Source organism: Orussus abietinus, unplaced genomic scaffold (genome assembly GCF_000612105.2).
Source record: "Orussus abietinus isolate OABI.00-Male unplaced genomic scaffold, Oabi_2.0 scaffold22, whole genome shotgun sequence".
NCBI classification, from domain to species: Eukaryota; Metazoa; Arthropoda; class Insecta; order Hymenoptera; family Orussidae; genus Orussus; species Orussus abietinus.
Window position 1 is genome coordinate 626,087 of NW_019394596.1, and position 14,285 is coordinate 640,371.

General features: G+C 40.5%; 3 protein-coding genes across 4 annotated transcripts; 2 read left to right on the top strand and 1 right to left on the bottom strand.

The window, feature by feature from the left end:
• Nucleotides 1-701: 701 nt before the first annotated feature.
• LOC105702049 (ubiquitin-conjugating enzyme E2 variant 2) lies at nucleotides 702-3,305 on the top strand. The gene is made up of 4 exons (XM_012429277.2): nucleotides 702-936; nucleotides 1,367-1,509; nucleotides 1,631-1,756; nucleotides 1,826-3,305. Exons 1-4 carry the CDS (start codon nucleotides 912-914, stop codon nucleotides 1,964-1,966), a joined length of 435 nt encoding a protein of 144 aa, XP_012284700.1. The 5' UTR covers nucleotides 702-911; the 3' UTR covers nucleotides 1,967-3,305.
• A 453-nt stretch (nucleotides 3,306-3,758) lies between these two features.
• On the bottom strand, nucleotides 3,759-6,449 carry LOC105702048 (cytochrome c1, heme protein, mitochondrial). The gene is made up of 9 exons (XM_012429276.2): nucleotides 6,360-6,449; nucleotides 6,163-6,280; nucleotides 5,562-5,609; nucleotides 5,234-5,382; nucleotides 4,984-5,116; nucleotides 4,721-4,885; nucleotides 4,515-4,628; nucleotides 4,232-4,366; nucleotides 3,759-4,155 (listed from the first exon to the last, which is right to left on the bottom strand). Exons 2-9 carry the CDS (start codon nucleotides 6,232-6,234, stop codon nucleotides 4,051-4,053), a joined length of 921 nt encoding a protein of 306 aa, XP_012284699.1. The 5' UTR covers nucleotides 6,235-6,280; nucleotides 6,360-6,449; the 3' UTR covers nucleotides 3,759-4,050.
• A 494-nt stretch (nucleotides 6,450-6,943) lies between these two features.
• On the top strand, nucleotides 6,944-14,253 carry LOC105702038 (protein LSM14 homolog A). Of its 2 annotated transcripts, none has more exons than XM_012429261.1 (7): nucleotides 6,944-7,154; nucleotides 8,162-8,316; nucleotides 8,441-8,741; nucleotides 9,547-9,781; nucleotides 9,901-10,191; nucleotides 10,521-10,697; nucleotides 10,896-14,253. In XM_012429261.1, the coding sequence occupies exons 1-7, from the start codon at nucleotides 7,034-7,036 to the stop codon at nucleotides 11,218-11,220; spliced, it is 1,605 nt and encodes a 534-aa protein (XP_012284684.1). In that variant the 5' UTR covers nucleotides 6,944-7,033; the 3' UTR covers nucleotides 11,221-14,253. The 2 variants fall into 2 exon arrangements, with proteins under 2 accessions (XP_012284684.1, XP_012284685.1); XM_012429262.1 differs by having other exon boundaries at nucleotides 8,441-8,636.
• Nucleotides 14,254-14,285: the final 32 nt, after the last annotated feature.

Below are 14,285 nucleotides of genomic sequence, written 5' to 3' on the forward strand. Positions count from 1 at the left end.
GGTACATACGTTATCTGGAGCTGCGTTGTTTGGAATGGCGGTGCGGGGGGAAATTAATTCGTTGTGCCGAAATTAGCGAGGTTTTGATTGAAAGGATGAGAAGGGGTAAAGCTTCGTAATTGTCTGGGTGGTTTTATGGGGGATCGTATCGATTTTACTTGACCGAGTGGTTAAGGTTTGTTAGGTATTTTATTACCGTCATCGAAGCCGCAATTTATTTCGGGGAACTTTGCGGCCAAAGCGGGATTTCTTTTTTTTTATTGGCGAAATTAAATATGCACGGAGCAGTTAGCGTTTAATGTGACCGAAGAAATTCACTGAAATGTATTTAGGGTAATGTATTAGATTTTACGCGGTTTATATTTTATTGTATCGTTACTTCTGCCATCTACCCGCAGTTTGAAGGACTAATCTGACGTCCCAGGTTCTGCGGTGCAATAGAGAAATTTATGGATTTATTGGTCTTTCTCCTGGAAAACCCTGAAAGAAGTTTCTTTGTTATTGGCGAGCCGTGCACTTCTTTGTAATGTCCGAAATGTCTCGATATTCTACCGAATACTCTTTTGCAAAGTTCAAAGGTTTCTTTTTTCTCGGCGACCCTCGCCCCATCTGTACGGAAGAACTGGAACTGATTTTAATCTCGATGACTTTCCAATAATGCGGTTGATCATCTCCGTTCTCTGTACTCTACGGCCCAGGCAGCCTCACGGAGGTTGGCTGAAGTTTTGCAAAGTGGTGTTAACCCTTCGAAATTTGACATTAATTTATCAGCTTAAGAGCTGGGTAATGTGGAGTTCCGCATTGGAATTGGCAAATTAATTTCAAAGTTGAAGCTTCTGCTACTTAGCCGGTACTGTTTGCGTGGTTTCCTGGAAATAACAAAATACTCTGGCCCGTAGAAATTCGGGATCATGGCGGTACCCACGGCCGGTGTTGGTGAGTACTTCCTCGCTGTTTTTCTCTCCTCACTATGCAGTTGCCTTTGAAACTATTTGCCGATAGAGACTCGCAGTTCGGCCTCACTTTTGAGAAAATTTCTTCGGCACGCAATATAGATAAAAAACTTAATTGACAGGTCAGCCTTATGTGCCACGAACCGTCACATTTCTACTTTAACACGTTATGAACCTACTTAAACGTGTGTTGAATATATTGCAGAAGCTTTAGATGCATCGTTAATTTTACTATTACGAGATTTCAGAATTTCTTAATAATTTAAGTATCGTTATATGGACTTCATGGTTACACAATTTCAATGAGGTTATCGGATGCTTCGTTCGATGAGCTAACCTGTCTGAACTAACATCGCTGTTCTTCCTTACGACATGTGAATTTAATGATTATGGCTTATGCTCTTCTTTCTTAGTCGTACCACGGAACTTTCGCCTGCTCGAGGAATTAGAACAAGGGCAAAAGGGGGTTGGCGACGGCACAATTAGTTGGGGTTTAGAAAATGACGACGATATGACCCTTACGCATTGGACCGGTATGATCATTGGACCACCTAGGGTAAGTTGCTGCCAAATGTTCTAAAATTTAGCTTATCATTGACATTTCCATTGATAATTGCTTAAGAATTAATAAAACGTTGATGTTTCTCCCTAATTGTTATGTCATTTATTCATTTTAGACTCCATATGAAAATAGAATGTACAGTTTGAAAATTGAATGTGGTCAGAAATACCCGGACGATGCTCCTAATGTTAGATTTTTAACCAGAATTAATATGAGCTACATCAGTGGTACTACAGGAGCGGTAAGCATAGTCCACATTAATAATTAAGGCTTCCGAGTATCGTCCATACTGACATATCTTTTGTAATAGGTGGATAATCGCAGTGTGCCCATATTAGCAAAATGGCAACGAGAGTATACAATTAAAACAGTTCTTCAAGAGCTCCGTCGTCTAATGACCCTGAAAGATAACATGAAGCTTTCTCAGCCACCGGAGGGCAGTACTTTTTAGCCTAACAACGTGTAAACCGTTCACCTCTTCCTTTTTAAGGTAGCACGAGGCAAGATCTTATCGAGGTACCAAATAATGTTGCGCCGGTGCCCAATGAAGACATACGTTAAGGATAACCACCTTTACGAGTAATGGGTGAAAACAGATTGGGAGATTGAATTGGTATGTTTAATTCGGTAGAACCAGATCCAAGGTTCCTGGAATTAACATGTACCATTTCAGAAGTGCTCGCTAGCGACCGTTTTTAGAATTTGTACAGTGAAACTCATTCTTCGATAAGAATGCTGTAACGATAGATTTTAAAATTCTATTTGCTACTATAGATAACATCTCACTTTCAACTGCTAATACTTGTTAGACTACAATACATGTTAACGAATTTAAATATACTAATTCAATCTCTCCAGCTTATTACAATATAAAACAAGAAGTCATATTTTGAACCTAAAAAACTGGAAACACAGATTGTGTAATAAAAGAAATAATCAGTAAGAAAATTTATGCCTTTGAAGTTTTTTAAATGGGGCAGTAAATGCCTATATTGTGGTACCAGCAATTACTTCTATTTATGCACCGGTACCCAATATGAATTTAGAACAATACTTCCGCTGTTGCTTACTGTATCTTACTGTCACTGTCCTCATTACATCTACTTGTACGAGATTTTACTCAATTCTTTCGTTTCCAACTTCTTTCAATCTTGCATCGTGGAAAATTGTAACAGCTGACTAATTAAACAACAAATTGGCAATATTATCTTCATTTTACTAATGGAGATAATATACAGTGCATACATTCAACTTACAAAAACATTTGAGAAATGTTTCCTATCTATATTTACCTATCATGGGGTATATCTTAAAAGCATCAATGTATTAAAATACAAAAACGCAGGAGCATGTAGTTTCTGATAAAACGAACTTTTGAGCGCAGCGCCTTTACGAACAGTTATTTGAAGCCTGAAAAGTTATTGTACTGACAAAGAAAGAAATGTCCTATTGCCTTTTCATTCAAAATGTTGCTTTTAATGTAAGAAAGAACGCTTGTACCCTCGCTTTGAATTTAACGTATACGTTTTGGTCGCATTTATAGTAATTCGTTAAACAATATATATAGGTACACGCTCAGTGTCTTGATTGACAAGAAATCAATGTTACTACTTTTGCGCCTTGACGATTCAAAAGTTGCAATTAGACACATAATTCAACAAATGTACATTTAAGAGTGCTTTCGTTCCAATGAATTATCTTGAGTACGTATTAGAAATGATTTTCTATTATAATACGTTCTAGTGAAAAAAGTATATATATATATAACACAATAAATTATTTGAAATATACAAATGCGTGAATCCTTTTATCCATGCTGGCATTGTGACGCTCATATAAAATGAATAATATAGATATCTTTTTTCCAAATCTTCATTTTTCTGTAGATCGAACCTGTAAAATTTCAATTTGTGTCGCAATAAAGGCATCTTTGTGTATTTCTTGTTATGCTTTGCTGTATCATGTAATTTGCGCGATGTTAATTAATTGTAGCTGAAAAAACAAAATTATAATGATTATAAATAAGTTTATCTATAATCATTTATTAGCTAAATTGTAAAGAGGTTTCAGTAGAATCAGCATACTTATTTGAACTAATACTCATCATGCTCAACATTATATAAAGATGTATACAATTCGAATTGTGTGTACATCGATCAATTTGATTATTAAAATTAATTAAATGTGAACATGTAATAAGGATACTTTTCATAGATGGCGAAGGTGCACAATTTACAGCTGTATAAACATATGGTTTAACGGTTTATTTTGACAAGCAATGGTGGTATTGCTTGAATTCATATATGTACATGGTACAAGTTGAATCATTTGGCGTCGATGATAATTGGACGTCAGCGGCTGGCGTGAAATTTTCTGATGGTGTTATGATGAGTAACGATGATAGCCCGACTTCGCCAACTGTCTCCATTTACTTCATATAAATTAAAAAACTACGATTGTTTCCCAGGCATGCAGCACTGTTCCAATAGTTTTTGTGGGCTAACGATTGAATCAATTTGCGACTTAAGTATTTGACTACTTCTTGGGAACATATGCTATCTTAGTGGTCTTTATAACAGACCATTTGTGTCGTTTAATGTAATAACAAACGCCTAGCATGATCGAAAACAATCCCATGACCTGAAAATCACAGAATATGATGTATCACGTACGTGGTACAGGATTAGTTTCAGAAATTAAAAAAAAAACCACTTACTTTTATAAACATCTGTTTTCTTTCATCATGTTCTCGGTTAGCGGTCCACATGAGGAATGTGGTGACATCTTTAGCTAATTGCGATGCGACTGGTGGTGTACCATCTTCATATTCCATCACTTCGTCATAAATGATCTACATGAAACACAATATTAATAACTAGAACGTCTGTGTTAAACAGTGTACAGTTTAATCCTTAATATATTTTATACTACTTAAAATTTAAAATTATTAAGAACTATTCCTAGTTTATGTTTATTAAAGACTCATTAGATTAACTTACTTGTCCCATACCGAGAGCCCCACCTGGGAAGTATGGATTAAAGGACATACCCTCTCTCACAGGTATGCCCGCTGGAGGGTCACAATATCCCGTCAGCAATGAGAAAACGTAATTCTGAAGGTAGAAAAGTTTCCTTGTTAATACAATGAATTTTTCGATATTTTGAAGAACATTGATGATTCAATAAAAACATATTAATTTCTTACCTCTCCATCATGCCTTGCATTGACCATGTAAGAGAGATCGGGTGGGTAAGCACCATTATTTGCAGCCCGTGCAGCCTCTTCATTAGGATATGGAGATGGTACATAATCAAATAATTTTCCAGATCGCATAAAGTATTCACCCGCTTCATCAGGTCCATCCTTAACCTAGTTAGAAAAAATATATGCACACGAATAAATAAATAAATACATATATATAACCACATATAATTAAAACATTTTTGCATATGAAAAAGTCAGTGCACCTGAATTTCCTCTGCAAGGGCCTTTGCCTCTGCTTCGGTGTGCGTTACACCTATAAGATGACGATAAGCCACATATTGCAAGCTGTGGCAGGCTGAACACACATTTTTGTACACTTCCCATCCTCGTCTCATACTAAGCATAGAAAAATCAAATTACATAACATTTAACACCTCAATCATCATAATAGTATGAAACATTATTCTTACATTACATTGTTCATTTATATGTTATAAAATAGTTTTAAAATACCTTGCATGATCTAAAGAATTGATTAAACCATAAAAGGACCAGCCATAGGTTGAAGGATGAGCCACTAATTCATCGGCTTTTACCGAAGTCTCCAAGGCATATACTAAGGCTCCTACTCCACCGGCTGCCACTCCCAAGCATGTCATTAACTAAAAATTGATTATAAAACCAAAGATTACTTAAAGCTGTTTTTACATTTTATTATATCAGAACATCATATTACAACTTACTACGAGGTTAAGCAGGAAGGGATATGGGATTAGTAGATAATGCTTAAGGATGGTTACAGGGTAAAGGTGCGTCCTTACGATTCCAAAATAACACCTACCGCTTTTCGACCCCTTGACCATCCTCTGACCGTTGAATAGTTACAGGCCTATAAACAATTCAATCATTGAAATATAGGTAAATTTCATACCCGTATTTGCATCGTAACGATGTCAATAACGGATAGTAAATATGTTCCAAAATAACATGACAGAGAATCTTGAATGAAACTTGTAAGCGTAGGACCGGTGGAGTATAGGAATCAATGCCAAAATGTCAGAATTTGCAATCACTTTCAGACATCAGATCAACTGCCACTTTTGGGTTGAAGCATGTTGATCATGGCAGCATCTTGATTTTTGGGACGAATCACTATTACATAACATGTGAGAACCGATCACCAGAGATTTTTGTAAATTTACACGAGACAGTCGGATACAACTCGAGATAGGAGAAAGGGGCATTTAAATCTTTAAATGTATGGATATCCGACAGAAAAGTGTCATAGCAGCCGACAAGATGGGTTGCTGCTCAATAGACTACTTAGAGGCGAACATAAGACGTTACCAAGTACTACAAGGAAAGCCGCAATTACCAACGGAATTTTCTCAAAGCAACTAGTGAACAGCTATAGAAACCGATAGGCGATTATATTAAGATACCTGATTAAGCAATGCTCCATTATTTGATTTTAGAAGACCAGACCCGCAGATCCTTCCTAACGAAGCCGCCATCTTGGCCAGAGGTGCAATGTGCAGGGGTCGGTAGTCAACAGTATAACTGCCATCAAGTAAATATTATTAAACGCAGTGTGGATCAATGACTTTATTTCAGATATTTAAGGAGGAATAATACATACTTTAATACCGCACCCTTTTATATCTTAAGTCTGTAGGAATATTTTCTACTAACAGTGGCAAGAGTCAAATTGCTTCCATCAAGCTTACCAACTTGCTACTTACGATCGACTCTTTCAGGTTATCCTAAGCCGGACGAAACTTGCTGCAAAAGGCTTATCTAAAACCATATTACAATACGCATCTAGCATGAAAAATTGTGGGATTGTCTTAAGAGAAATAGTTATCGATTATTTTTATGTAGATAATTTTTCTTTACCGTTATGTAAAAACTCAACGTCCATCAAATTTACTATCCCCAGCCCCCACCGCTTAAGCCGATTGGGGGCAATCGTTGTATCAATTCAAGGATTTATTTCGATCATTGGAGGACTGTTTCTTTATGGGGAAAATTTATTGATTTCGTTATTATTTCAGTTAAAAGACGTATACTTGATGGGTAAATGCAGAGAGATATTTTTCTAGGGTGGGCGGTTATAGATACGGCGAGTTGACGCCTTTTGGCGGGCTCTAATGGCGCGCGCGTCGCTCATGTGACTAGTTGGCTAACCTGAAGACGAGTCTGCGCATGCGCGAGTGAGTCGACCATATCGGTGTCAACTGGTGAGATTCGTTAGATGGTGTCGCGAATCCTGTAATATCACGTCAATCGCCGAGAGGAGGAAAAAGGTTCAAGATGAGCGCTGGAATGCCGGAGCTAGGCTCGAAGATCAGCCTCATATCGAAGGCGGATATTCGATATGAAGGCCGGCTTTTCACCGTCGATCCTCAAGAATGCACGATCGCTTTGGCCAATGGTAAGTCCGATTCAAAATGGATTCCGAAGTATCCATTCGCCGCAGCTACACCATTTCCCGGCTACGATGTCGCCACGTACACTCGCTTTATTCTCTCGAACTTCCCGGCTATTGCGTTTCCTCGATGTCCCTTACACATTTCGTATACATCCACCTTTCAGTTATCCTTACGAATACATTTGGAAGGACGAGGTAATGAGACAGGAAGGAAGAAAGGATTCGGTTATCGGGATTAGCCAAGATCGCGTCATCAATCGGGGTCACCCTAGCACCCCTTTTATAACGGATGTTTCCGTAATTCTCTGTGTTAACAAAAATTCAAAAGAAATTAGCGTTAGCATCAAGGAGAACATAATTCATTCCTCGAGTATTCCCGAACTGCCCAGCAGTTACCACCCTCCGTTGCTCGAAGGAAATATTTTGAAACGTCCAAAAGTTCTAAATCATTTTTACATCTAGTGGGTGGTGTAATTTTCAATTCAATCATTTTCTTTTATTAATCGTCTCGCAGTTAAATATTGTTTAAACTTCTAATTGGGCTAGATCATACATTGTCAACGTCCGAGACTGGGACATTTGGAGATTTTTGCGATTAGTTTTATTATTAGGTACAGCATTCCATGATTTTGTTCAAATATTCCAATTTCAATTTCGAGTGGGTATTAGCTAGATTAGCTAGAATTCCTTCAGAAGTATTTCAGAGGTATGCCACTTTTTTTGGTTAAGCTCTGTTTACAGTCTTGAAGCCGTGTCTCCTTGATGTAGCCGTTACAAGTACAGAAGTAAACACAATTATTATTTGATGTCTTGATAGGATTAAAGCGAATAAGAATAATAATGGAGGTGACATTTCTGAAGAATTAATCAAAATTAATGATTCAAGACTAACTTAAACTTAATACGGGAGTTATATTTCGATTAAACAAATTCTATCGATTGCAGACAATTGTGCGATTTATAGTTATGCTTAATTTTGAAAATTGATAATGATATGATATTTCTTACAGTGCGTTCCTTTGGAACCGAGGATCGGGAGACACAATTTCCAGTTGCTCCCCAAAATCAGGTGTACGAGTACATTTTGTTCCGTGGTTCAGATATAAAAGATATTCGAGTTGTTAATAGCGTCAGCTCGATTCCCAATGATCCAGCAATTGTGCAGGTAATGAATTCATTAATAAGTATTTTGATTGAGTGTTATACACTTATTTTGTAGTGATTATTTGTCATGTTTATTATAATTTCAGAACATAGAAAAATGATATATCTTTATGTTCTTCTCGTAGATGACAGTACAACCCAGCATGGGTCAGCAATCGTACCAGCCACAACATGGCTATGGACACCCAATGATGGGTCAAATGGGTCCAATGGGTGGGCAGTATGGTACACCATATGGTATGACAATGGGGGCAATGGGACCTGTTATGGGAATGCCTACTGCTGGTAGGGATCCTCGTGGACCCATGAATAAACAGCCAAGTGAGTTGAGCTTGGGTTCCACTGAATCCAAAGCCATCTCTGTCCCAAACTCTTTTATGTCGGCCAACGTCGACTTATTGCCAAAAGACCAATCTCTGGAAGATGGTAAACTGTTTTTGCTATATAAAATTCACTTCGCCAATAGCATGCTTGCTGCTCGTTCTTTGGTAATGCATTTCGCTTCATATTTTTCATTTTGCTCTGGCTTTGGTACACATTTTTGCATTCTATAGATAGTATATTTTGAGCATGGTATCCGCCTACTCGCATCACTTCACTTTCCTTATACTAGCTGTTAGAAACTCATTTTTCATTATGTTTTGCTTGCTTTGCTAAATAAATAGATGCTTTATATGGTTTTTCTCTCCTTAAATTCTATCGCTACTACTTTTATACCTTCATATCTGTTTTAAATCTTTGAAAGTAGAAAGTAGAAAGAAAGAAATCTATGAAGTAATTTCAATTACTAGAATTCATTGTACCGCTTTTTGCAAACATACATAATATATTATGTTCCTTTCAGGAATGTTCGCTTTAATAGTTTTCTTTATGATCGTATTGTTTTCTGTTACATATAATACTTTAATTTTTTTTTTCCTTGGCAAATGAAAACCTTTGTTATTTCAATTATCGGAAGCATGAATTGAATGTAATGAGTGCATTGTTTTGCACGCATCTATTACATGCATTGTGCAGTAATGCGTTATTACATAGCAACAACAGTTGGTCATGTAGATTAGATTTACGCAATAAAATCATAGAATGTTTATCGCTCGGTTTTGATGAAAACCTAAATGAATAAAAAAACCCATTTTAATGCTAGATTTCTTTGAAAAATGTTTTTGTAGATTAATTATATATTTGATGAGATTGGTTAGAAATCTAGTAATTAATTGCCATATAAATGCAGGTGTACTTGATCTGATAAGTGGAGGTTCACGCTCCACGACGCCAAATTCGTCCCTATTGACAAGAAAAAGCCCGACCATGGACCAAGGTATTCAAGTGGGCCACCAGCAGCAGCAACAGCAGCAGCAACAACAACAACAGCAGCAACAACAACCACCTAATACCAATGTTGGGAATAAAATGAATGATAAGACTAACGTTAGGCCAGTTCACCCTCAGCATCGCACTCGAGAAAGGTGACTATCAAATTAACCCGTACAATTTTTTAAACGAAATTTGCAATACCTTAAAGATACACAATTTAATAAGTTCGTTGTTTTGATTAAGTATCTGAAAATATATTGTATGTGCACAGTCATGGAACAGCACGAACCGGTGGTAACATGATGCAGTATAACGAAGAACATCGAGATTCAAGCAAACAAGACGGTCATATGCAAGGTCATCCTCAGGCTCCTCGTGGAGGTCCAGGTCGTGGAAATCGTGGTGGTTGGGTTGTACGTGGAAATGTTCGCGGTCGAGGACGAAACCGATATTTCATAAATGTCAATCCAGCGGGTAATGCTGGTACGAAGCCGAAAAATACACTTAAATTCGACAACGACTTTGACTTTGAGCAAGCTAACACGGAGTTCGAAGAACTGAGGTTTGTTACTTTTCATATTTATTGTGAAATTGTCAGTTTTTCGCATGGAAAGTATCGAGTTCGTATCACAAATCAATAGATGCGATAAACGCAGATTCCATGCAAAAGTAAATCATATGTTATTAAAGCTGACGTTGGTTGAAGTACCTGTTCAGTTTACGCTTCATATGTACAAGGTTTTTCCTCGGTCTTATTTTATATTTTGATAAATTTTATTCTTCCACACTAATATTTCTACTGTCATTCAAGATAGATATTAAAATCTAATTACAGTAAAGCAGTGACAATCTCCCTGGTGCAAACGACTGAACGTAATTTTATGATTTCAGGTCTCAATTAGCGAAGACGAAGATCGACGGGGCGGATAATGAGAAGAAGGATGATAGCGGTAATGAGACTGGTGCTGGGGAAGGAGAACCCGAGGAGGAGCCTGAAGTTGTTCACTACGACAAGACCAAATCATTCTTCGATAACATTAGCTGCGAAGCAGTCGAAAGAAGTAAAGGGTAAGCACATATAATCACAGTTTATCTCTGATTAAAAATTAATTGTCATCGCCGTTTTCAAATGATAATACGTTTCTCCTGAAGTAGACGTGACAGTTTCCGTTCTCTTCAAATCTAAGAAATTGGAAAAATCTGTCCGTAGTCTTTAGACGCTTCGAGTTAATCGTCAAATACTGAATCAATAATATCTGTCACCAGGAGATCTCAACGCACTGATTGGAAGACGGAGCGCAAACTGAACTCGGAAACGTTCGGCGTACCTTCTACTAGACGCGGGGGATTCCGTGGCCGCGGGTACTACAACCGCGGAATGGGCGGTATGTATCGCGGAGGCGGCGGAGGCGGAAGTGGCACCGGACCTTCCGGAATCTACCGAGGCGGCTACCGAGGCAACAGGGGCTCCAACCGAAAACCCGGGAACCAAGGCTCGAACAGCAATCCGACCAACCAGAATCGCACGACCAACGAGCAGCCCTCGGCGCAATCGCAGCAGGACAACCGCCTGATAACGGAGACCGCGTAAGCGCCGGCCAGGAACCCGGCGACGCGCCACTAATCCTAAGTATTCGTTAGCCGATAAGATTTTACAATACGCGCTCTGCCCCCTGGACTGATATGGATTCGAGTTTTGGAAATCGATAAATAGTGGTAACCTAACGGATTAATTTAGAGTACTTGCACGAACGTGGTGCGTTCACGAGGCGCTAGACTGACTAGCAGGCGCGATTTGACGGCGGGCGAGGAAGGACTCCGTTGGCACCCAGGACTCTCGGGAGAGAGCCCGTTCTTTAAGCGGTACCGAGTACTACCTTTGGATTAGATCCTTCGACCGGAAGGATCGTCTTTCGAACGTAATTTCTAACGCCCTCGGCGATCTCTCTCGCGGAACGTCAAGTCAATTAACCCGGAGGGGGAAGTGCCGAGAACTCCGAGCCAGTATTCCTCGCGCCGCGAGTCTCGATCGGTCGGCCCGGCCGATTTATTCACGAGGAAGATGTATTTTCGATGGACGCATCGCGGTCGATGGAACTTAGGGAATGGGCCAGAAGTCTTCGTTTCGTCTAAATCAAGATATGCACCGCCCAGTTTCGACGTGTGGGGTAGCGACTTCAATCGGGGAGTTACCGTTAACGGCGTGAATGCTGGACATTTCGGATCGCGGAGGGATCGCATCCGGGTGGCGGAAGTTACTGGGATCAATTTACGGCCGCGTCTGCATGCGAAACTGGAGTGCACTGCGAATTTTCACGAGGGTCGAGGCATTCGGTAGGCCGTGATTAACTAGGTGTCCGTCTTGCACGGCGTCGAAATGATACGCGAAGCTGCGCCAGAGAGCTTATACGAGTAACGAGGAGGGTTAACGTTAGGAGTCCAAATGGATTAAGTCTATCATAGTTAATACAGGTGAGTCTCGTGATGATCCGATATGTGCCGATAATAGGAGTCGCGCCTACGAATTCCGAATGAGAAATAGTGCTCGAAATGAGGAGACGATACGACTAAAGAATTGTAAAATTATTTCGAGAGTCGCGCGGGGGCTCACGTCGCTAGGGTCGCCTGCGATCTCGCCGAGGACCATCCGTGTATCATCGAACGCGGTGGAACGTCTCGGCTACTTCTAGGAGTAAGCATCGATTCCTTTGCTAGAATTACTCGAAGAAATTTCAAGTGGGATGTATAAGTGAGACGAGTCCGCGCGAACCGTAGCTCCATTGTCATTCGAGGGGCTCGATAATGCCTCGTTTCCATATACGCGGAAAGCACGCGGAATCAACGCGTTAAACTTAAAGCATTAGGCTGATTGGTTAAGCCCTCTCGGGGCCATTCCGCATCGACTCCGCGTGCTTTCCGCGTATATGGAAATGAGGCATGAGGGCTGCCTAAACTCGGGAACTGGACCCTGTGCGATTCAAGTTTCTAGTACAAGCTCGACCCCGCCACTGTTCAATTGTTCGTCCACGTACGCTCGGTATAATTATTCAGCCAGGTACACGTCCGAGCAAGGACGCGGACGAGAGAAGGCGAACATACGAATGTGGTCAAACGATCGAAATGCGAGAAACCTGCCAGGGATCGTTCGACGCGCCATCCGAGGCTGTCCGAATGCCATTCGCCAAGATGTCCGTTTATTGTCTCGAACAATTCCATTCATTACCGCGTGCACGTCCGAGTAAAAGGCATTCGTTCCGCCTCGCGTTTGCCTCGTACGAGTTCCCGTTCAGATGTGTACTCGGCTTTTTTTTCGTTTCTTTCCTTTTCTTTTTTTCGGGTGGGGGGCGCTTCCGTTTGACACGGAAATTTCTAAGCGTTTTGCCGCGCGTGCCCAGTGTGCGGATGTGGTCGACTCGAAGATTTGAATATTGCCTGGGCCGAATTGCACGTCCGTCATCGAATTTTGGGGGCCCGCTCGAGCTCGAGGTTCTCTTATGACAACCGTGCCCCTTGACCTCGAGGGATGTTAGGCTGGGAGGGAGGAATGAAATGCATCCTGTCGCCAGTAGATTAGGACAATATATTGCCAGGCGTATTCCGAGAACAGCCAGATACTTTATAATTATTTAAGATGATGACCGTATATCTGCTAAGGCGAAAAGAATTGTTTTACTTTTATATACTTACCAGAGGTTTTGATTTTTCTAACTGGAACACGCGTAATCGTTGTCTCCGGCCATGGTGGATATTTCCGTAAAGATTTCGCGCGGTGCACCGGTCTCGCAGCCATCTTCGCGAGTTTATGGTATATATACTATCGTCCAATTACGAGCGCCAGGACGTTCCGTTCGAGGGGGGGTAGCTTTCCTCGGGGAAGATCTTGCGGGATGCGCAACGCGTATGTATTCGTCGTATGTTATTTCTCTTTCTTTTTTTTTTTTCTTTTTTTACGGGGGAGGGAACGGAACGTAATACTGGTTCTTGTCATTGGGTCGAAGGGCGCAAGACTGCTTGGAGGTACGGAAAGCGTGAGATGGGTATGGGGCTCCCTGGAGGAGCCGATTCGGCGCTTTCGTATCTCGAGGTCGTCGACGACGCCTTCTGGGCGTTTGTATTTGCACGTTTGTATTCGGAGGCGCGAGCCCTGGTGTACACACGGTCGCAGGGAATCCGTGAATGATACTTATCTCGAGGCAGACATGAGCTAATCGGATGCACTGGGGAAGAACTGTACCGAGAGAAAGATTGCTCGCGGCTGTTATTTTTGTATGGCTTTCTGCACACGGGGTCCTATGCATAGAAATATTATTCGTACAGCTAGAGATTCAGTTGGTCATGTTACGAGGCGAGGAACCTCTCTAGGGTACGAGATGATACGAGGGTCGAATCAAGAAAATCGGGGTAAAGAAAAAGTGGAAGCACAAAAAAAATATAGTATGGAGAAAATATAAGCTTTAAGTTTCATCACGCAATTATGGACGGACTGGTATACAACGCGCGCGCGGAATAACGTGGGGTTGATGGAGAATACGATGCTCGCGATTTTCTGACAAAGGATGTTTTGTTTTGTACAGCGGATATTGTGATTCTCTCGATGCTGAATAATACTGAGATGATGAAATAATTCACCGGTCGTACTTATACGAGCACCGTCGA

What these genes read in the sequence shown, in the direction of transcription:
- LOC105702049 (XM_012429277.2), top strand. Translation starts at nt 912, where the DNA reads ATGGCGGTACCCACGGCCGGTGTTG. An exon ending in GGTACCCACGGCCGGTGTTG is followed by an intron (nt 937 to 1,366) that starts GTGAGTACTTCC and finishes CTTCTTTCTTAG; the next exon opens with TCGTACCACGGAACTTTCGC. An exon ending in TCAGTGGTACTACAGGAGCG is followed by an intron (nt 1,757 to 1,825) that starts GTAAGCATAGTC and finishes CTTTTGTAATAG; the next exon opens with GTGGATAATCGCAGTGTGCC.
- LOC105702048 (XM_012429276.2), bottom strand. Translation starts at nt 6,234, where the DNA reads ATGGCGGCTTCGTTAGGAAGGATCTGCGGGTCTGGTCTTCTAAAATCA. An exon ending in ATGGAGCATTGCTTAATCAG is followed by an intron (nt 5,610 to 6,162) that starts GTATCTTAATAT and finishes AATTGTTTATAG; the next exon opens with GCCTGTAACTATTCAACGGT. An exon ending in GAAAACAGATGTTTATAAAA is followed by an intron (nt 4,156 to 4,231) that starts GTAAGTGGTTTT and finishes TGTGATTTTCAG; the next exon opens with GTCATGGGATTGTTTTCGAT.
- LOC105702038 (XM_012429261.1), top strand. Translation starts at nt 7,034, where the DNA reads ATGAGCGCTGGAATGCCGGAGCTAGGCTCGAAGATCAGCCTCATATCG. An exon ending in AGACCAATCTCTGGAAGATG is followed by an intron (nt 8,742 to 9,546) that starts GTAAACTGTTTT and finishes ATATAAATGCAG; the next exon opens with GTGTACTTGATCTGATAAGT. An exon ending in GCAGTCGAAAGAAGTAAAGG is followed by an intron (nt 10,698 to 10,895) that starts GTAAGCACATAT and finishes ATCTGTCACCAG; the next exon opens with GAGATCTCAACGCACTGATT.